The sequence below is a fragment of the Styela clava genome, chromosome 3 (genome assembly GCF_964204865.1).
Source record: "Styela clava chromosome 3, kaStyClav1.hap1.2, whole genome shotgun sequence".
NCBI classification, from domain to species: Eukaryota; Metazoa; Chordata; class Ascidiacea; order Stolidobranchia; family Styelidae; genus Styela; species Styela clava.
The window spans coordinates 17818513-17842096 of NC_135252.1; the positions used below are offsets into that span (position 1 = coordinate 17818513).

At 34.9% G+C, this 23584-nt stretch overlaps 2 protein-coding genes across 5 annotated transcripts; one reads left to right on the forward strand and one right to left on the reverse strand.

Annotated features, from left to right (window-relative positions):
- The first annotated feature begins 3328 nt into the window (after positions 1-3328).
- Positions 3329-18242, forward strand: LOC120343447 (myocyte-specific enhancer factor 2C-like). 4 transcript variants are annotated; one of them, XM_039412619.2, is made up of 10 exons: positions 3329-3561; positions 4165-4368; positions 7982-8155; positions 8776-8974; positions 9392-9442; positions 11385-11575; positions 11867-11966; positions 12637-12769; positions 15014-15148; positions 15641-18242. In XM_039412619.2, exons 1-10 carry the CDS (start codon positions 3508-3510, stop codon positions 15777-15779), a joined length of 1380 nt encoding a protein of 459 aa, XP_039268553.1. In that variant the 5' UTR covers positions 3329-3507; the 3' UTR covers positions 15780-18242. The 4 variants fall into 4 exon arrangements, with proteins under 4 accessions (XP_039268553.1, XP_039268554.1, XP_039268555.1 ...); XM_039412620.2 differs by having other exon boundaries at positions 11388-11575; XM_039412621.2 differs by lacking the exon at positions 9392-9442.
- A 658-nt stretch (positions 18243-18900) lies between these two features.
- Positions 18901-23053, reverse strand: LOC120343282 (heat shock protein beta-1-like). Its single transcript, XM_039412418.2, has 4 exons — positions 22476-23053; positions 20997-21185; positions 19589-19766; positions 18901-19220 (listed from the first exon to the last, which is right to left on the reverse strand). Exons 1-4 carry the CDS (start codon positions 22584-22586, stop codon positions 19087-19089), a joined length of 612 nt encoding a protein of 203 aa, XP_039268352.2. The 5' UTR covers positions 22587-23053; the 3' UTR covers positions 18901-19086.
- Between the last annotated feature and the right edge of the window lie 531 nt (positions 23054-23584).

The following is a 23584-nucleotide window of genomic DNA, read 5'->3' on the forward strand; positions in this document are numbered from 1 at the left end:
TTCTACGATTAATCATTTTTGGAAATATAGGATCAGTTTTCTTTATTCGAAATGAAATTTTATCAACGAATCTTTTATAGGTAAAATAATATTGTTGTTGCAAAGCATGATTTTTTATACAGTGTTTGGTTGTGAATGTCATAAATAAGTTATAACTAAAAAATACTTAATGTGTATTCGACGATCGTCCCCGTCATGTCGATACTTTACAGCGAGTTACCATAGTTGTTACTTCACCACAAGGATGAACAGGCAATATTTGTCAGCCCGAGGCGATTTTAAATAAATTCCGTTGTTCAGGTAATTATAGTTTCCAGGTCTACAATAGGACATTCGGGATTATTTATCTGCCTATTTACAGTCGAGTAATTTTCTTTTTTGCTTTTAACACTATTATGGCTCCCTATTTCCCATATTTTTATTATGACCTGTTTATTATAACATATTATTTTATTGTTTGCGACTGTAAATCATGCAACCCAAGGATATTGAACGGGGCGATTCTAATACAGCTAAACGATGATGTAGTCGTGTTTGGCTATTTTTGCCGCACTCTATTTTAGTGAAATAATAATAGTTGCGCCTATTTCAAGAATAGCTTGGCGCAGAAATAGTCTGTGCGTCTTGTGCGTATATCATTTGCGGCAGTCCGTCGTCTTACGCACATGTACAGTAAAACGATTATGTAAATTGGATGGTAATATGCACCGCACGACATTTTTACGTTAATGAATGCGTTCATCACGCATTCCGACATGGAGTTGGTCATTAACCATATAAGGAGGGTATCCAACATAATAGCTTAGTAGTACCTTGCTAGTCAACTCACCCTCCCTTACCAAATAAATCAATGAATGCATGCATAATTGGGAATATGATTATCCCCAGAAAATAATTTTGTTCGTAAAACCGGCCGTCTACAACTATGAATACACATAGTAATTAGTAATTATAGTTTTCATCTACAAATAAATATTTCTCAAATCCTATCTCTGGAAAAGAGCTTTTCATTGATTACATCGCTGAAGCAATTTAACGAGTAATATCGCAACGAGAGCTCTCTCTCTCATTGTAATTTTTTTATGTAGACATTTATCGCACCGATGAGAATTCGAATTCTTCTGTTAAATACTGGTTATCAAGGTTTCGCGATCGTTTACCAGTTTAATAAATTTTATGTTACTCAGCGCTGATTGCTGATATTGCGATTTCATTGTTCTTTAGCGTTAATGTAAAACTGATTAGTCGATCATAAAAGTTCAGATATAAAATCGCGATCCAAAAATAGAATATGGAATATTTTTAGTCCCGCTTCTATTGTTGTCTGGCGTATTTACTATACGATGCTATGAGTAATTTTAGATGGTGGAGGTTAAATGTTTATGTGAAAGATTCATGTGTGTTGCCTTGATTTTCAAAACCGCTACGAAACCTACTTCTTATCGCTTTCGAAAGGGGAATTCAATTCATCCTCTGACGTCATTTAGTGATATTCAAGCAGAAAAATCCTATTTATAGAATCGTTTGGTTCGTGTTGATAGTTCCGCCCTTTTGGCCGAATAATGCTGAATATCCTGGCGAAGCAGTCCATTGTTCACTGATGCGTTTTACCGCATGTCGTTACGTCGATTAAACGACTACCATGGGTGATTTTAACAGTTTTTTTTATTGACAAGCAATCAACTCAAATTGAGAGAGAGAGAAATCACTATCTTATGAATTTGCTTTGACTTTACCATAGAAGTGTAATCTCTTCACGATACCGTATCATATAATATATTAGATTATGTGAAGAAATGTCTATATGCGTATAGTTGCGCCGTCATTAGTTTCGAGTTATCTAATGTGCAGCCAAATGATTGATATTTTCTAACTTTGCTCGGTATTTCAGTATTGACATTTAATAAACAAATAAACGCCATTTCGCTCGTTTGAATTTCAGTTGTATGTTTATTGGATAGCTCGAATTGTACTAAAGCATTTGTATACATACAAGAAAGAAATTTGTTAATTCCCTCGTGGTCTGGAATATATTGGCAGATTTAAAATTACTTGAAAATCTTCATGATTCCTATACCTCGTGCCTCACAATTAATAAATTTAACAATTAGGACATGCGTGATAGGTGGTGAACCTAAACAATTCTATTTCAGTAAATCTTAAGATGTACTAAAATAAAATCATTCCAAATATGTTTGAACCCTTACCTTAAAGATATATATTATGTCTAAATCGTGCTTATGGCGGTCTGTACCGCGTCTAATTTTCCTGGAATGTTTGCATTGTATGTCTCGACCACCGTGTATTGAACCGCTTGTGACGTAGCCAGGGCTATGAAATTCGTGGGATTTTAGCCAGATGCCATTTCCACCGAGGCAGCGCTGATAGACCAGTGTCTTGCATGTTGCGTAACTGACACGTTTTCCCAACTATCTTGAATGCAACTGCCGCATCAGTTTATCGTGAGTATCTTGCGTCACTCGATTCTATTTTGGGATACGTCAAATGCGCTTATATTAAGCTTGCCTTAATCTATTTTTGTCGCTTGTTTCACGTGCTACAAAATACGATTGTTTTCTATCGTTTACAGCAAGAGAGTTAAAATCTATTTTCATTTGTACGTGACGTGTTATCAACCACATTGTATGTTTTGTGGCGGCAATGTGGCAGATTAGATTCTCCGGGATCGTTAACATTTAGGAAGAAGTATGATGGGTCATTGATTTCTTGGTTAGCCTTGTCAGGTTATTTGTTATTGCTACAGGCCAAACCTTAATTCTAACAAGTCAGGAGAACGGCCCTTTCCTTTATTATCTCTTATGATGATTTTCGTAGCAATTATGGACGATTTCTATTAGAAAAACAAATTATTTCTTTTTTATCCGGAAATGTAAACTTAATAGGATTTTAAATATAATTGTAAAAGTTAATGTTCCGACGCATAATTGTTATATTTTTGAAAGAGCTTGACTGAGTGACTGTCTCGTTGTGAACTTGTGACCAAGATCGACGGAGCCAGTAAATACTCTACTCCTCACATTGGGTACCTCGCAAAATACCTCTTTTCCAGTTCCGTGATTCTAATATGCCCCCGTATTTGTTGTGATACAATAATATAACGAAAATTAATTTATCGGTGATTGTTTCGTCGAAACGGCTATTTTGTGCAAAAAGCACAAGGAGAGTTTGTTGGACACGATAAATTAGCTAGTAAATTATTTTCCTCGTTGTTTTATTGCACCCGACTCCATTTACAAACGGAAGCCTGATTAACTTTTTTAATTGATCGCCTAATACGTTTTAACATCTAATTACATGATTGTTTTAGGACAGTAGATAGATTACTAAAAATAGACTTTCACAAGGAAGATCGCTGATTTATAATTTTCGTCTGATGCCAAAAAGTGAAAGTTTCGTCTTCTCGTCGTCAAATCAGAGCTATCGGATCGAATTTAAAACAAGACAATTTTCTTACCAAGTGTATTTTGATCGTCAAATTGTAACACAATGGGAAGAAAAAAGATACAGATCTCCCGTATCGGAGACGAAAGGAATCGTCAGGTATGTAATGTAACACCCATTGTATGGGTGGATTTAACCCGCGAATGTGCGGCATGTATATTTTTAAAAACGAAGATCACTGACAAGAGTTTTAACCATCAGATTTTAAAATAATTTATGATATACTTAGTGATTTAACGAGGGCGAATATTTGTTGAAAATTTTGTGTGTCTTTGCATCTAATTCGTATTTTTGTATACTGTTATTCTTTTTCGTTGCAGCTTACATCTGCATCGATCCCAGGACATTGAGATTCAAGCATGGACTATTAATAGAATACGCGATCTATTGCTTTACCATTATTGATCTAATGAGTTTGTTATAACAAAGTTTACGTTGCAACATTATTATTAATCCCAAAATGATACGTATTATATTACGCGCACTTTGCGTAGAATTAAATTTTACACGAATTAGTCTACGCGACCACGTCGGGTTCAAGGACAAGAGTGGTCATCTGCTTCCACTATCATTTTGGTCTCATTTAGAATTCCGCTGTTTACATGTCACCCGGTATAAAAAACTAATAAACTTTCATTGTTATTATGGATTGTAATTATTACTGGTATCTTACTGACATTGCCGCATTTGTTGTTTTTTCAGGTGACATTCACGAAAAGAAAATTTGGGTTGATGAAGAAAGCATACGAGTTATCTGTGCTTTGTGATTGTGAGATTGCCCTTATTATTTTCAACAGCTCGAATAAGTTATTTCAATATGCCAGCACTGATATGGACAAAGTACTTCTTAAATACACTGAATATAATGAACCACACGAAAGCCGAACCAACGCTGATATTATAGAGGTAGGTAATAAAGGGGGGATTTAAAATATTCAGTTTAATTAGTTTATTTTGTCTATTGTAAATGATGGAAATGCATCATCGCAAAGGTACCGCTTTTTAACGGGGTTATATCATAGCCCACAATGTATGTATATATTGGAAACTTAACGAGAAACATTTTGACGTGAATTTGCGCAGAAACTTTAGATTCCAAGAAAATATAGTACCTAGCTTTACTATCCCGATCGGCAGAATATAACATATACCCTCCCAACATATTACGCAGTTGTAGTTGCTTGAACGTTTCAAATTTCAAATAAAAATTAGGCATCCAAATCTTTACAGTCCTTGCTCTTGTTTCACTTGTTAGAGGTATGTAAATATGTAAATTTGTTTTAAACATGTCGCACATACTATAGTGATTTTCGTCATTTTGACATTTTCACGGGATTTTTTGTTTCGATGAAATTCATTGAATTTAAATTGTATTGAATTTGAAAGTCATGCTCATAGTAAATTTATTGGCATAATCGTACATCGCTAAATTTGTCTCAAAGTTATTGAAATCCCCTGTCGAACGAAAATAAATTCCTACATTTAATAAAGTGGCGATTGCCAAAAATTTTCTTCTAAGACGGCGAAAACAATACGCCGTTGTGACGTCATATTACAATTGGTTTTCGACGAATTTGTAACCGAATTTTATGTTACCGCTTGTTATTTCTCCCGCAGCTTACACGCTACACTTCTGGATTTTACTCTAATTTTCGTGTAATTATAACATTTCGTTATAAAACACGACCGCCACTGAAGTGTAATTGTCTTGTCTGCTTTACCATTGATGACGTTGTAAGGTATATTTGGCCTCAAGCGGGATATGATTTTAAAAATACCTGTTCACCGACTGCCATAAATAACTTGTTGCCTGTTTAGGCGTAAATCGTTTCAAGTGCTGTATTAAGTGTCAGCACTGCTACGATGTCAATTGTTGGGACAATCACACACACACACGGTCGTCATTGGCGTTTTGATTTATGGCCTACGTTTTGTGGAATTTGCTAATTTTGGATTGCGTGTTACGTGATTGAAACTTAGGATATGCTTCCAAAGTGTTAATATCTTCGTGATTGATGGTATTGATAATCGTGTAGTCGCGTATGTTTGGAATTTTCTTTCGTTCGTTGATGTGCCGCGTTTTTCAAAGACGTGTTGTTCAAAATGCTGTACTACTTACGATCGCTCCATTTTTTTTTTACATGTATCGTTCCGCGTAGGCCCAAATACGACGTTTGTCGTTCGCTTTGCCTCAGCGGTCACACACGGTTAAGCCCCGTTCGCTTCAGGCAATTTTTCAAGCAAAAGTAGTTGTTTTTGTTGCACGATATCTCGATGTACGCCTCAATAGTTATTGGTTTTTGTGACCCAGTCCTTCTTGAGCGATTGACAAAGCCAACGTTGCTCGTTAGTAGAGCCGAGACGCGGTGTCTTCACGTACAATTATTTTGTTCCGTCGCTAATCTCCATGACGTAAAATTATATGCCACGATTTGAAAGCATTGATCACGACTCACGAGTAGAATAGAATTACCAACTCGCTTGCTATTCAGTTCAGTACTTCATGCCAACTGACATTTTTTGTTTGCCATTTGGGAGTTAAAACTTAATACTCTAAAATAATATGTGTTATGTAAAAGAATTTTGCATGGTATCATGAGCTTGCATTGCAAACCCAATTTTAAAAACAATCGATTAAACCCGTTTCAGAATTAAATTAGGAAACCGCAAATTTTGTACAACACTTCAACGCAGTATGGAACATGTCCCGCATGTAAATAGGGTAATTAAATTTGCCTACACCTGTTGCAATTTTTTAAATCCCGAATATATCGTTAATACTACATGTAATCCTAGTGAAACTATTCTCTATGTATGTGCTTCCCCCAAGCGTTAAGATTTAAAATACTTTTCTCCTGGCGGTAGATAATGTGAAAAAAATGGGACAGTGCAGACTGCAGAGCATATTGAGTGATATCAATAAACCATGGACATATGCTGTATGATTACACCAGCTTAAATTTACCATTCTAAATTTCAACAAACATTTATAAATTTTGATCTGAAATAATATATGTTTGCAAATTTTATAAATAATATTTATTTATGAAGCTTAGTAGTTCTAAAAAAATGTGTTTGTTGAAATTTGCAAGTGAAACAGCTACCTGAAAAACTATTATTTACACCTCTTCCACTGTTAGATTGAAACATGTTTCAAAAACTTGCACTTTATAAATGAATTGCTACTATTTTACTTGCTATCTATTTGTGGTATTGTTGTTTTCTTGTATTTACTATTTATTTATAGCTTTTCAAACTCTATTTTTTCTATTTCACATTTTTATCGGATTCCGTATTCTATTAATAAATGACTGTTACTTCAGTTCATGCTGGACATAATAATGGGAAATCACCTATAAACCTATAAATTGCCTAGCTATATTATGAAAGTTGTGAATTCATGATTTCAGATTATTTGCAATTTTTGTTATTCAATAATTCAAATCAACTTTATTCTAAAATAAATTGTATCATTAATTTATGAGTGAGTGCGAGTGACCTTGGTCTGGGCAAATTTCTTGTAAAAAAATCAAACAATTTTCAAATTGAATGTATCATAAAGGCCTAGCCTATGAATGTCAAACCATAAAATAGCTTAGTCGACCACTATGGCAAACATTTATAAAAAAAAAAATTATTTCTGAATTATAATTCAGCGTTGGATTTTGATCTTCATTCATTGAGTGCAGTATGCTCGCTGAAACTGCCATACAATCACTGGAGTGTATAACCATGTATATGTGCTTGTTATTAAGAATCATGTACACGGATTTCTATGACAACATAACATGCTGCTGACGCAAACTAACATATCATACTACATGTTCAATGCAGCCAAAATGTATTAGGCTTCATTCTCCCTCTGGTTATGATTATAAACTAAAATGCAAATGCAGTTGTTCTTATCTAGCTTTGTGTATCTGCTACAGGACTTTTCTCACACAAAAATAACTGTGGGAAGATTTTTTTTTTTTTTAATTAACCACACATGTGGAAAATGTTTTTCGTGAAGCAAAGTATACATTGATGGTTTAACATGATATTAGCAATTTCTTGAGGAATTAGTGTTCTATAAAAATTTTGGCTTGCAATACAGTACTTGGCGTCTTTTCAAGTATGATTGCTCAGCTTCAATGAAAATATTTTTCTCTGGGTTTCAAGTTTCATAAGTGGTTGCACATAAATTTATTCTGATTTTGGTCACAACCGAAGACTGCCAATTGGCAAATATTTCTGGCGGACAAAAATACCACCCTTCAAAATCCATGTTATTAGTCACAATATGTACAGTATTGGAATGGTACATAGAACCATATGAATCGTTGTTGAAACTATACGTCATTGCATGATACAATCTAATTTGTTTACAAACTATTCATTCTGCTACATATTGTCTTCTTGTATACTGATTCTACATATGTGTTATGGGTAAAGAAATATATATTATTCCTATGTGGCAAGTTGCATAACCTAATTACGTTATATAAGGTAATAAATCTTACAATGTTCTACCTTTCAGATGCTGAACAAGAAAGAAAACAAGAATTGTGATAGTCCAGATCCAGAATCAACAGGTTATATGTTGACTCCAAATACACTGAAACGTTACGAAACAATCAACCAGGAATTTGATGACATGATGAAGAGTGTGCGTCCACAACAAACAATACCATCACACCACATACATGGAGCGGTAATCAAAATTTTCCCATACATTGACATTTTCGGTATAAAATTAGAAGCGCTATGTTAGAAATTATGTCTTCCCGCACATTCAATTCGCAATTCTTCAAACTGTATATTTTAGGGTATAACCGTGCAAAATGCTAAATTTTACCATTCTTGTTTATAATGCTATAGATAGATAATGTAATTCTTTTAATCCAGATTCCATTTAATTATTCTATTCCTCTGATTAATTCCATTTTATTGGATTTTCCAACTTTGTTATTCTGCACAACTTGGCTGTTGTCTGCTTAGTTGACAGACACTGACGTCAAACTTGACCCGAATATGAACTCCCTTTCCAGCAGGAAGCATAATTGATAATTCCATCTGGTGTGGTGAAGGCTACAACAGCTTATGTTGTAATAGCATGTACATTTTGATGTTCATTGATAGTATCGAATGATAGCATCTTAGGAGTATGTTATGTTTCTTAAGACCATGTTTGTATCTTATTTGATACTAGAAGAAAGATGTATTGAGATGATCTCATCTATTTAATGATACCATGATCTTTAATATTCCGACTAGGCATTTCCTGTCCTTACACCTTTTTCTTATTTTTTTTATTTTTTTTTTATTTTTCAGGGAGGAGATTTCATTCCCATGCCTGTCACTGTCCCAGTGTCCAGTCAGGTTGGACTAGGAGGTAACTATGGACATATGCACCACTTGATTCAGCACCCAGACCCGAACTTGTTGCACCCACCACACCCTCATCATGGACGTCACAGTACAAGCCCACTGCCGCGGAGCCCGCTTGCAAGTCCGAGCCGATCTCCATCTGGTAAGTATTTTAACAACTTTTATCAATTAATTAAATGTTATTGTTATTGAGATACGTTAGAGACATAAATATTGATGGATGGGAAATACTCGTTAATAGTAAACGACAGATCACTTGAACGCCCCAGAAATGATGGAACAAGTTAGCAAAATTAACTATATACGAAGCAAATTAATATCATTATTAAATAAAATGAATCTCAAATTTGGAATGAAACTTGCGGAATCATAGGGTGTCGCAAAACCACGGTTGGAAACCACTGATATAGAGCGAGCGGTTGGAAACCACTGATCGGAACACCGAAGCATGCCTTTTCTTCTTAATATCTTCCCATCCTATTGATAACACTGACTATGACTCACTCATGTATATTTTCACTTACTATTTCAAACTCTTCCTAACTCTATCTATAATCAGGTGGAATGTATGGGTCTGACATGAGTGTTATGTCTGATGCTTCCTCACCGGGTAAGATAATTGTGTGACACAGGTCTTGTCAACATGCTTATTTATTTTCGTTTATTGTGTGATTTTGGTTCGTAAATTTTTCTTGTGTTTGTGACTGTTTAGTATGTCTTATATATATTACAAGTAGGGGTGGGCATTTCGAATCGAATAGAAAATTATTCGAATCGGTTCTGAGCTAAACTTCGAATCGCCACCATCTTGTTTTTATCTTTCCGCTAATGGTCGAGGTGAATTCCCCAAGTTTTTTTTCATTGGAGTCATATTATTTCAACGAAATTCTAACATATGACTATTTCCTGTAGTGAGTTATTCTGTGTGAACGCTTAGTAATCTATCTGAGTGATTTATTCTATGTCTTCAGTAATTCATTTGTTGAGAGGACTAATTACTATAATAAAGTCGCTTACAATTATATATTTTCAAGTATTCGAGATTCTATTAGAAAAATTATTCGATTCGATTCTGAAATCACGAGGTATTCGAAAATGCCCAGCCCTAATTACAAGGTATCACAACCTTTGGCGCTCCTGAAGTATGCATACTAAAATGGCAGACACCGGAACGTAGTATGTGTACCAGGTTAGGGTTTGGCTAGTCCCCGAACTCGTAATAGAATTAAAATAAGAAAAATTGGAATAAAATGATGGCCTAACCCTAACCTGGTACACATTCTACACACTGGTGTTGTCCGCCATCTTGGTACGCATACTTCAGGAGTACCCAACCTTTTGCAATCAAATTAAAAGAATTGGATATTGAGTTTGATGTTTTACTATATTTTGTGGTCTCTTGCATGGTATCTATCCATCTATTCTCATAGTTTTTAATTTGGGTTTTGTGAAGTATGCTTTATTTTCATTACATACAACTCCTATAATAATGAAATGCCTCAGTTTGGTATGAAATATGCACCAGCATATTATGTAATAATAATGTGTGACAGTTCAGCTAAAAGCATATTTTTACAATAAATAGTTCACTTCCTCTTGCGCTATGAAAATTTATTCATCAAAACATTGCTGTATGCTTTTTATGTTGGTGTTATTTTCCAATCATAGCCTTTTGTTGGCTAGTTGTGATCAAATTTGCTTTCTTTACATATTACAATATTTTGTAACTTACTGCCCACCTCCATATTGAATATGAGATGTAATATTAATGAAATATCATTTTAATTAGGCTGTGTGATTATCAACTGTTCCCAACAAATTATGAGAATTAGAATCAGTCATTATTATCCATATTGTATGTTATATGGTGATGCATTTCATTCCACAAGGGAATCTTTGAAAATTTTAATTACACATTGCTTTTATTATTGAAGTACCTTACATTCCAAAATGCTTAACCTGGAGACATTCAGCGCTCTCATAAGTTTTTCAAGGTATAGTTATGAGAGTTTTGAAGGCAATTTGCTGTGTGTGTTTTTGTCTGACTTTGCATGCTTTTTATGTCTTGTTGCATGGAATTGGTATTTTGTTATGATATTTTTTTTAATTTTTTTTTTTTATGATATTGCGACAGGCTTGTCTATGTTCTATTTTAAAATATCAATCTGGTCTGTATATGTATGTGTTCTTTTATGCTCAGTGTTATGGTGTTTTTGTTGTGCTGTTGTGAATTGATTTTCAATAAGTTCATCTTTTTATCCATCCATATCTATCAGTATTCTTTGAGCTCTTTGGGTATGAGACTGTTTATTCCATACTGGAATCTTGCTTGGAGGTCAAGAAGAAGAAATTGAAAGCCTTTATACATACATTCTTTGATATTCCATTCAAAAACAATAGAATGCTGTGATCTCATTTGTTTGCCTATGTTTGATGAAAATGAGTATCTATTTTCGAATAGCCTTGAGCCCGTGGTCAAATTAAGTTCAAATTCTATGTTGAACTGTTGTATTATGTTGTGCAAAATACTTTAAACTTTTGCTCTATTTCAGCAGGACCCAACAACGGCTACAGCAGTATACAACGAACCTCTCCTTCTATAGTACATATGGACCGTACATCCCCCATGCCTCAAAAACAAATAGGGTCAATACCGAAGCAGCAACAATCACCACGACAACCATCACCAACTAGAAAAACAGGACCATTACATCTCAGTATACCAGCATCAAGAAGTGGGATGGTAGGGGAATCTTTGGACTTTTGACCAATTTAATTGCTCTGATCAGAATGGGTTATATGGTCAAGAAAGTTATTTAATATTCACAGTTCCAAAAAGTTCCAAAGGAATATTACAGCAGTACTTCATGTTATGAAGTTTATAATCTAAAATATATTCAGAGGAATTTTTAACCTGTTTACAGGCATCATATGTAGGAGTAATCTTATTTGTACCTGCTTTGAATTCAACCTCATTCTGTGTAATGCTATTGCAAAATATTCCAGCAAAAAGTTAGTTTTGTTCTGTTTACAGGAAGGAATAGATAACCAGCAATTGTCCACACCCATTGTTAGTCTAGCAACACCCAGCGTTCAACCTGGTAATATGTATCAGCACACCTATAATCCTAATGGTAAGTTTATTGTATGAGCTTGGCCTAACGTCACGGATAATACATATGTAGAACCTTTGTATTTTATCCTGTTGGCAACAAAACTTAAAATTAATGGTTCCTAACATAAAACTAATTATAGTGTTGGTCAGGATGGCGTAGGTTGTAAAAGAATATCACAAACAAGCATATATCCCCAAAGTTTACAATAGAACTGGCTTTTGAAGGAATCGTGGTGTAGAATTACAACTATTTTTTTGCAATCTGTTTGTTGTTTCAAGGTTTAAAACGGCAAGTTTTTGGCAGGGTTTATGATGTCTTGGTCTGTTGGCATTGTTAATGTAAAGCGTGGTAACACGATCAGTTTCGGTTTAAAAACAAGGAAATGTTCTGGAAGTTGGAATTGTTCCTACATATGTTACAATATGTATCTATCGTATCCTGTTATTGAAAAAAAAATCTTTGATTAATTTATTTTGAGCATACAAAACCAAAAGCTGAATTGAAAATGGGAAAAGATACCAATTCATTTTCATAAATTTTAGTTTTAAAACATTTTTTGTTATGTTTTAGAAATTCATGGACGTTCTGTAATGCTGATTTCAAAAATCATTTATCTTCTAACTATCATCTTTTAATAGATGAAAATATGCTGGAAATAATAATTGACAATTGTCTTTCAATTTTTTAGAATATATGATACATGGCGGTGAAGGGTTCGCAGGATTTAGCACACCAAATTTACTTGCCAACATGCAACAACATTGGCCACATCATCACTCAGCAATTGCAGTTACAAGTTCTCAACTACAACATCCATCAAGGTAGAAATTTATAAACATATTTTTTTTACAGAATCTAACTACTGCAATCCATCTCTGTACATAGTGTTGTGTTATTAGTATAATTGTCACCTCATTACAACTAATGTATACGAAAGAATGGAATTAAAAATCTGTACTTCCGTAGTATGTGTACCAGGTTAGGGTTAGGCCATAATTTTATTCAGATTTTTCTTATTTTAGTTTTATTAAGAGTTCGGGGACTGTCTGTATTAGCCAAGTTAATATACCCCCTGTGCGCTGTCCATAGGTTTCAGTCCCTTTACACGACTTGATGTAAAATAAGCGAACAAAATTAGTTACCCACCATATTGGTACACACATTTATTGGTCGCCTAATTATCAACCCATTAAAACCAATATATAAGAAAAAATGGAATCGAAAATCTGTGATGGCTTCAGTTTTAGACTTCTAGACCATAGGTTCTCAAAGTGCTCCGTACGGAGCCCCAGGGCTCCGCGAGAGGAACCCAGGGGCTCCGCGAGCTATTCGATTACTTTTCAAAATACTGACTAATTTTGTAACTGTTCAAAGAAGCAATAACAGCTTTGATAAAATCTGACAACAATATGGCCTCGAAATATGGCAAAGAGGCTGAATTAAAAAATGACATTATTTATAAGCAGGAGCGCAGCCAGGATTCTTAAGAGGGAGGTGGTTCAAAATTGGAATCGGAAATTACCGCGCAACATTCTTCGCGATTAAAAAAAACTTATAACGAGATTTCTGTTGTGTGAAATATTCAATTCATGACCAATGCGAGCATTTAACGTGTCTCGTCGTTATAATGTAATTGTGCTCATCGTTACTCACGTTTGATTCGAGATTACTATTAGGATTACTAAAATGGAAGAATATTATTCTGAAATAACATAAAATATGTGATAAACTGCCAACTATCAATAAATTGGAGTCGTATTTTTGCGATATTGGGATTTGTCAAACTTGATTTGTTCTTTCGCACTTGAGATTATTTTTAAGCAAGATATCGCCCTTTAAAAAAACACAATGTCTGGGCAAAATACGAACAATTGAAATTTATTTTATTGCATTCGGCTCCGTCGGTAGTTTCAGAATGAAAAAAGGTACATCGCGGATCGCGCGCACAATTGATTGCGTGCGGCTCCGTCGGTAGTTTCAAAAAGGGAAAAAAAGGTAGGCCTACATCGCGCGCACAATTGACTTGTGTTTCGATTTCGCAGTTACTACAATGAAAACCTAACATAACACCAAATTCTGTGATTTGCAATGTCTATAAAAGCGTTTTCAATCCTAGGTGAGTCTGCTGAAACCAAACGTGTGATCTTCCATTTTAAGTTTTAGTTTTAATATTTCAGAATGCCGCTTTTTAATCGAGAAATTTGAGTTGCAGATTTATCTCTTTATTAATTATTATTTTTAGCATTTCGTCGCCGATGACTATAATATGGTAACATGTTTTTCACATTGAACTCATAATTCCCCACGAGAACACAAAAGCCATTAACGTCGTCATTGTGTAACAATGCATGTATATGCAGAGGGAAATTTGAATCAGGGAGAATAAACACCGACGTGAAGATGTTTAAAGGTTCAAAAACACGCCATGCTGAGGAAAAATCGGCGATTGTAACAAAATGCAATCGCGCACATTATTAGCGGCCTTTTAAGTCTTCCAAACATGTCAAAAGGGAAAAGATTCGACCATGTTTGTCAAGTGTCAAATTTACAGCTTTAGTATATATAATTTATGTTTGAAATTTAGATTTTTTTATGACTTGTATTAACCCTTTCAAAAAAGTTTCAGCATTTAAATTGAGTAAAGTACTTTTAACTTGCTCAGGAATATTAATCCGAAAGTAACAATTTTAACATTTATTTTGGGGCTCCGTGAATAATAGTTAACCTTTTCAAGGGCTCCGCAACACCAAAAGTTTGAGAACCCCTGTTCTAGACAATGCAAATTAAAGAAATTCATTTCAAACTCAGATTTCCCACCACCTTACTCAGGGTGTAATAAATCAGATAGGTAATCATGAACCAGAAAGCTAGCAATATTTCCAAAAGTATCTCATTACATAGGCTTTACAACGGCTTCTTTGGAGTGAAAATCCACATCCACTCTTCGCATTAAAATGTTACACCCCCTAATCGATATTGGACTTAGAATGAAAGGTTGTCATACAGTTTGTAGTTTTGTTTTTTTCTCATTTTTTTCATATTTCATTTTAATTTTCTTTGCCTAGAATCGAGGATCCAAACATGAGTGGAATGCATCATGGGTCAGGAAATGTTCATTCTTTTAATATAAAAAGAGAACCAGCCTCTCCTCCTGACAAAGGGAATCCAGAGGTTGGAATGAGAAGACCTCCACCTAACAGGTTCGTCCCAATCTTTTTATCTGAGATTATTCATGACAGTATAGTATTCTTTGTCCTTATATGCCCTCCTCTTTTATGACTATAATACTGTCTGTAACCGTTGTGCCTGCCGTCTTGCAGTTTGGGAAAGACTTTTCTTATTTATCCTCGTGGAGAGGAAAGTCAATAAGATGGCATTAATATATAACCACTACCTCTCGTCTGGTTACCAGTGCATGCCCCATATTGGAATAATTAACCAGTTATTTATTTCCGATGCATGGACTTCCTTCATTGTACCCCTACCTCAGTACCTTTTCCTGGGTTCGTCATTTAGTTGAAATTTGTACTTTAGTTAATTTTAATGACACTCTTTGTTAATTTTCATGGGACATTCTGAATTCTCTACATTTTTTGAAAATCTGTCATAAATGTGATTAATTTTCCTCACCGCAGTAATATTTTATAACTTATTTTAATAATAACTTATTTTTTGTAAATTCATCAAAATAGGTCACCAATGGAAATCATGGGTTCATATGGAGTTGCAGATGATGGTGGAGGAATGATGCTTGAAAACGGTGAAACATCACAAAAACGGCAGAGACTCGACCCAAATCCTGGGCAAGGTACGGCAGAGTGGGCGACTTGATACTCACTCTTACTGTCATTGTGACAACTAATGAACGTTATGACATGAGGTTCTTTTATGGATCTCACCACTTCCGGCCGCTTGTCGCCCGAAACAAAAACAAGGACACTCAGAGGGTGGATGAAATTGTCGTTGGGCCACTCTGAGATAGTACCACGCCGATTTCTGCCAACATTGTAGTTCCATTTTTGTGATTTGTTTGAAAAATAAGGTGAACTTTTTGTGACTTGTCGATAGTGTAAAATGTCTTGATTGATTAGAAAATAGCAACTATGCCGCGCTAGATGTTTGATATTTTCTAACACTTCTGGGGTGAAGGCTTCAGTTGTTGGAATTCATTGTGGATGGTTTGAGCTATCATACCGAGATATAATTTTCATTGATCTCAGCTTATTTCTTGTGCTTTCAGTCATCAATAACAAAGGTATGTCAATCTCCAAACAGATTATTATTATTTTATAACTCCTCTTTGCAGTTCATTTCCACCTTAAATTCTCTGCCTCCATTACCCAGCAAAATTTTGATTTATGCCAAAAATTGTTTACCAGGTATTATCATATAAAGAAGGTTAAATTTCCAAAAAAAATGTTCTATATTATATACAACTTTTGCAAAGCTCACACATGGATATTTGTATAATGTATCATGAAGAATATATTTCAAATAGGTCTATGACTTGCAAACTTTGTTTTACTAATTTATGAAATATGATCATTTTTCCTTCTCTGCACTAACTTTTTAAGCAGTTATATTTGCAATGTTCATCTTTCTTAATTTACTTATTATCTATTTTCTTTTGGCGGTTTCAACCACCAAAGAGCAGATTTTGCACCTCAACCATAGGCAACCAACCTGTCCATGGTTTTTATTACAAAGTAGGGGCGAGATAGTTATAGAAAGGAAAAAACAATGACGTAGATTAGCATTCCCAATGAATGTAAATGACACAATATATTGATATTTGTTTGAACATCTATAGATTTTGAAATCTTCTGCTATTTTTTGATCTGACAATATTCAAAGTTGATCTCTCAGAAAGCAAATAAACATTTATCCTTTCATATTTTTACTGTCGACAAAATCGATTCTTCATAAGACAAAACAATAATTGGTTGTCAATATTTATCAGAAAATTAATAGTATATTTCTATCAACAGTTACTATTTAAGTCTATTTTGTTATCTGTTTATTTTACCACAATTCTGAACAGTGAAAAAATAATTAGTTTGAAATGTTGAACTCTTTGCTCAAAATTGATATGTACCTTTGAACTACACCAGACATCTCCTAGTTTTTAAGTATTAAACTCCGCAGCAAAAATTACCAGTTTTGGTATATTTGGTTGATTGAACTCTCTCAATATCTGTTTTATCGAAGATTTTTTTCTCTTTATGATAATGTCCATACTAGCTTTTGGCAACTGTTTATTCCTTCAGGCCCAAACCAATTGCCAATATGGTTCAACTACAAAACTTCTATATAGTTATTTGCCAAACACTGTATCATCACTATTAGAGTTCAACTTGAAAAACTGGCAAAAATAAACTTGGGAACCTTTTAAACTACTGAACCAGATGAAGTTTTAATATTTGCCCGAACTGCCTGAAAGAAGTTCTCATTTAGTTTTACTAAGGCTCTAATATTTTGATATTGGTATTTTTTCTACAGATTACAATATTTTGTGTCTTATCAGCAACAAAATTTCTTGCAAAAATATAAAATGTTGATTCTAAGAATCTATTTATTTTTCAGCAAAAAATTTTTGAATGATCATTGTATTTTTTGCGAGCTAATGCTGAGTTTTATTTTTGTACTCGTCCCTTCAACTGCCTGATTATGTTTTTCTGAAAAAATTTTGTTCTCAAAACTGAAATTCTCAATGAAAATTATGATATGATATGACTAATGATACAGCTGAATAAAAAAAACGTTTTTTTTTTCATTAGAAACATTTCAATAAGTAGGTGCTGCAATAGCACAACGATTATAACTACTTTTCAAATTTATATTGAACCTTACTCATAAAATACATTTTTTGTGTAATAGTGGAGGGAACTCTCTGTAACTATGTTCAAATCACCACAGTTTTATTACCTATCTGGCGATAAAATAGACTCACATTATGTCTGATTTTTAGATCATTTACTGAACATAACCGGCCAAGTAATTTTTTTAAAGGTATTTTTTTTATTTAATATGACTTTTCGTTTCAAACATTTTTATCCGCGGATTGCCTCCCATGTTTTTATTCGAAGTGAACGATGTAAAAAAAATTTTCTTTGTCCTTTGCGACTGTAATATCAATATGTCTATTATTATTCGTAATTTTAATAATTTCTTGTTTTAATTTTCCCAATTATTATCATTTTCAGTGATAGGGGAACGCTTTTTTGTGTTTTAAAATTTTTTCGAAAAATTGTCTGTTTTGACTGGAAAATAAATATAGAATAACTTTTATAAGCTCATGTGACTTAGTAACATTTTTTGCTCCTCACTCATCCATATTTTTGTGATTGATCTCTCATGACCAACTCTCAATCGTTAAGTTGATGTTGCAGTCGCCATTGGTGGGATTCAGAATCTTAGGAACAAGTTGTCTTTTGTTTTGAACTCATTTACAATGAGTTTTCTCATTGCAGAATATATATATATGTCACTGCGTAAGCTGTATTACCATGACGGGCTTTACATAAACCTTATAAATAATTTGGAGTCGCCAAATATAACGCTAGTTGTCAGCCGCACTGCACGTAACCCATTTGTTTAAAATCTAAAACGAGAACAGGTTCGCTGACATGTTCCACTAACAGGTTCGCGCTAACCACTTGGGTTCCACCACTGGAGTCGCCCCAATGATCGAGGGAGTTGCGATTAAATGCCGACCCGATATTTAGTTTTACAAGTCGGTGTTTGTGTTGGCATACGTGTTATGCAATCCAAGGATCGTTGGGAGCGAGTCTGCGGGTAAAAGTTGACTCTGGAAGTTTATCTCTTTACTTTTCTAACAAACTTTTTTATATGACCGGCGGAATTTGAAAATACCACTCCAATTTCAGCAGAAAACTCCAAATCACCTCGCCCATGAAAGACCTCCTGATGAAACAATAAGAACGACCATCAGTATCGGTAAAACAAGTGGAAACTTTATTGTTGTGTAAGAACATATAGATACATCTATTTAAAATAAACAATCACTTCCAGATCGTATTACGTCTTTATATAAACGATTGGGCCTTGATTGCTATATTTTTCGCGAATGGTATAAAAGTGCAGCATTAGCTATAGAGCTAGTAAATATCACATAAATTTAGCTCTTCGCAGACTCGTGCTGCACTGGTAATGGTTTGGGTCCTTCGTCAATAGCTGGTTTATTCAATGGAGCCTCCACGGTTAAGAATCCATCAGACGACAAAAATGATGATACGGCCATTGGATCCACATCTGCGACAAAATATAAAGAAACTCAAAATTGAGCAAGGCCTGATTGCATAAGGTATGACTAGATAGCTGAGATTGAAGTTTCTAAAAACAAGGTGAATGTGGGGCGAGACAGAAAGCCTCCTATGAAAAATATACTATAAATTGTCTGCTGGGAAGGGAACACTTACATATTTAAGCACTAAAAATATGAAAGCGATTGATTGGATAGTGAGGGCGATTTTTATCCAAATAACAACATTGAATAACAACAATTTCGCAAAATGATCCATAGATCCACGCAGTAATAAATAAAAAATCGGTTAGAATAAGTATGACGCAAAAAATATGTGCGTGAGTGCATCGTCTACGTTCGGATTTAGAATACATGCCTTTGGGTAATGTATATTTCCGGGTGAAATCTCTAGAAATCACCCCGTGATCATCTTGTTTTTCGTCATGTGATCCTTTAATTTCGACTGTGTCTCCAACTGTTTTCACAGTTATTTCCTCTGGAAGAAAATGCTTAACATCCAGTAGAATTTGATATTTTCCATCCACAGTGGATACCTGGCAAACAACAATGTAATTATGGCAAAGAATATATATGACGTAACGCGCAACTATTTTAATTGTAACCAAGATTTACGAAACAAGTATGAATATCTTGCAACATAACACTTAGGGCTGCCATATGTTTGTTATCTTTTTGCGGAATTGTCTTTCTTGATATGCCTCTTGTGTCTTCATTATTGTTGAGTATAATATTTAATATGAAAACTCATAGAATATGTTTGATATACAACTTGGCTTGGCATTGTGTTAAGAGTAAGGAATCCGCTTTATATATATCGCATCGCAGACTACCATACGCGGATTCACAAACTGGGCCCTCTTGGGAGATGGTTAGTTATGTGGAAGATTGCTGGATTCCTCGGCGTTTCGCAAAACGGCTCACTTGATTATCAAATAACCGACCTCGACTGCCAGCAGGGGGAAGTTCTTGGTTCATCCTATGATTATGCCGCGTTGCGGGCTTCCGGTTAAACATTACAAAATCTGGTACTTCTGAGGTATGCGTATCAAGATGGCGGACACCGGAACGTAGTATGTGTACCAGGTTAGGGTTAGGCAATAATTTCAGGTACAACTTATCTAGTCCCCGAACTCGTAATAGAACTAAAATAAGGAAAATTGGAATTAAATTATGGCCTAACCTTAACCTGGTACACATACTACGTTTCGGTGTCCGCCATCTTGGTAGCCATACTTCAATAGAACCCAAAATCTTTCATAATTCAAACTCAAGCCAAACAATCCATTAGACAACACGTTTATGCAACAATGCGGAAACCCTGTATACCATTCTAAAATCAAGACAGATCTCATGCAATCTAGCATAAATATTTAGTAAACACTTACCAAATAACATGACATTATAAAAATATAAAGACATTTTTTACAAAGCACCCGCCATAAAAAATACACCCTCGCCAGCGCTCCAAATAAGAGAATTAATAAATATTCAGTTAGGGATAGGGATACAGATTGCGCTGTCAATTCAAATCATTTCCGACCCTAACCCCAACTGGATATTTACTAATTTGTTGTTTTAAAAAACGTGAATGGGTGTTTTCTCAAATCTCACATTTTTGCATTAGTGGTGCTTTGTATGAAAGATCCAAAATATTATATTAGACAAAAATTCGCCCATCTATTCGCACAATTATCATTGATCATATTTAGTAATCGACTCTTCGCAGCAGATGCGTAAAAACCTATATCCTAGAATCGCCTTACTTGAGAAACTCCACCACTATTCTGTCGGTTGACAAGTTGCGGAGCAGTAGGTTGGACGGCAGCCGGAGATCTGACAACATACGGAACGGAAGCAGTCGCCGAAGAAGCCCATGGATCACCCCCACCTCGGACCAATCTCTGACGATGCTCACTTCGCACACTGTTAGTCATTGGCATTCCGCCAAAATCCTGTATTCAAAGTGCATGTCTGGTTATATTCAAGCGAACTAAGTGAAGTCGACGAAAAACTGGTAAAGGCGTGCGTGACTGGATGGTAACCGTGAAAGAAAACTGATGACGTACCGTAGTTGACTTGTGAAGTCAGCGCAGAAAACATGAATCGAGCATGACATTGGAGTGTATCATCATAATGCTTAATGTGTGATAATCAAGCTTATGAGATTTAATAATTTAGATTGAAGATCTTTGCTGACTTGTGCCTTGCCCAATAAATATAATCTGTGAGTGTTCAGTGATCACATAGCGGCAGCAGAAGATAAAATTATATTTGCAATTGGTGATACATGTACCGAGAGCAGTGAAGAGTCAAAGTGAGTTGAATAATAAAATTAATAAAAAGGCTCTACTACGAATTCCTCGTACCAATGGTGTCCTATGCCATTTATCCGTATCATTTTAAATTTGCATATAAGCAAAATACAGAATAACGTATCTCAAGTTATGGTCCAAATCGCCATTTAAATGGCCTTTTAAGAAAAGACTGCATATTTATACCGTATATAAATCATAAATTTATTTCAAAACTATTCTCCAATCGTAACATCCTAAGTTACTGGATATAATCACATTAGACTTTTCGGCTACCACCACATCTTTTCAACAGTGCTGTGGCCTATGAATCCAACCTGCGAAGAATTCGTCTGGCATACTTCTGACTGAAGTACTGACGTCTGTATCGGTTGGCATTTTACAGAAACGTGTCATGATTTAAAATAGTGAAATAATGATGTTAATAAAAAACTCCTCTTCGAAATCTCAAACGTAGTAGTTACATTCAACATGCATAAAATATGAAAAGAACGAGAATAGCAACACATGCAACAATATACAGATATAAGCAGCAAACATAGCACAAAATAAGTACTAAGGATAATATAAAATTTGATTATTTACTAATAATTAATTAACAGTTGCAATCCGTTCTCTGGGCAAAAGATAAGGATGAGTTTTTCAACCCATTATATCCGAAATAGAAAAGTGATTTGTGACTAATGTGAAAAAGTCCAGAATATATAATATAGATTTTATTGAATATTATCCGGGATTATACAGAGACAATTTTATGTAATTGTCTGACATTCAAAAATAATTTGAAAAATATTTCAAGAAATTTATTTTTTGTGATCTATTAGACTTAGAGTATAAAAATGAACCTGTCTCAATACAAAAATTTATTGTAAAGTCGTTATCTTCAACACGTACTGCATAGAAAATTAAATACTAAAAAGTAAGACTCACTTGGTCCCAAATAGTTGTAGCGGGAAACGTCCAGTCTTGAAACGGTTCCCACGGGGTTGGTCTGTATGGTGTTATATGAATTCGACGTTCTGTTCTTTGTCTTTCAGCCATCGTTATTTATTTATAAACAACCTACTAATAAAAATGGACATTATGAAGATGCCGAGGACATCCTGCCCTGAATATAGCGCAATTCCACGAATTTCTCATTTATGATTCCTGACCAGTTCCATGTAGTCACTAGCTGAATAAGTTCGTACTGTTTTCATAAGCGTACACATTATATTCGATCTGCGGAATAATAAATTTTTACACTAAGCCCCACTATCCCAATTACTGGATACAGAAGCTAGAGCGGCATTTTATCGATCCAGCACCCCCTTTACTTGATCCCAAAATAGTCCCATTGCCTCATCTACATCTGGTTTACTTATTCGTTGCGCGTTCCACTATTCAAAGATCAAACTTAAAAACTGGTCATTAATATTATCTTTCCTGAATATCCCGATCGTAATAACTCGCTTCCATACACTTTGTCTGGCAGTATGTAGCTGAGGTGAAATTTGTAAACTTATTCACAGGTATGAGTTTCTTGCGCTATTTCATCTTATATTCTAAAGCGGGGGAAGATTCCATCGCTCTTTTATCCCAATTTGGGAGTTGGCAATCACTCGTCTGTCGCGTATTTGACATGTCGCAGAGACGATGTTCGACTTGTGACGGCATTTTGTCGAGGGCATTCGCAGCTGTCACCTTGTATGCGCTTGTTTCCTTAATTAAAGCCGTGACTCTATCTTTGGAGTATGTGCTATCGCATACTGTATTACTCCGCCAAGATTGGGCAGAAGATAACTTTATCGCTTCGGAATGCGGGACAAATGTTGCCCACATCTGGCGACTTCAAGAAATGATCGAAGTGCCAACCGGGTGCATTCCGGAGTAGTACTTGTTTTCAATTGAGCATTACTAGATCGAAGGTGCTAATAACAAGGATATCAAATACCACCAAGGACTTATTATAGATCAATTTGTTGTTATACGACTTCAAGTCTTGTTGGCGACCTTTGGTTCGAGTAGAAGATAATACCGCCGGATAAAATCTAATCAAG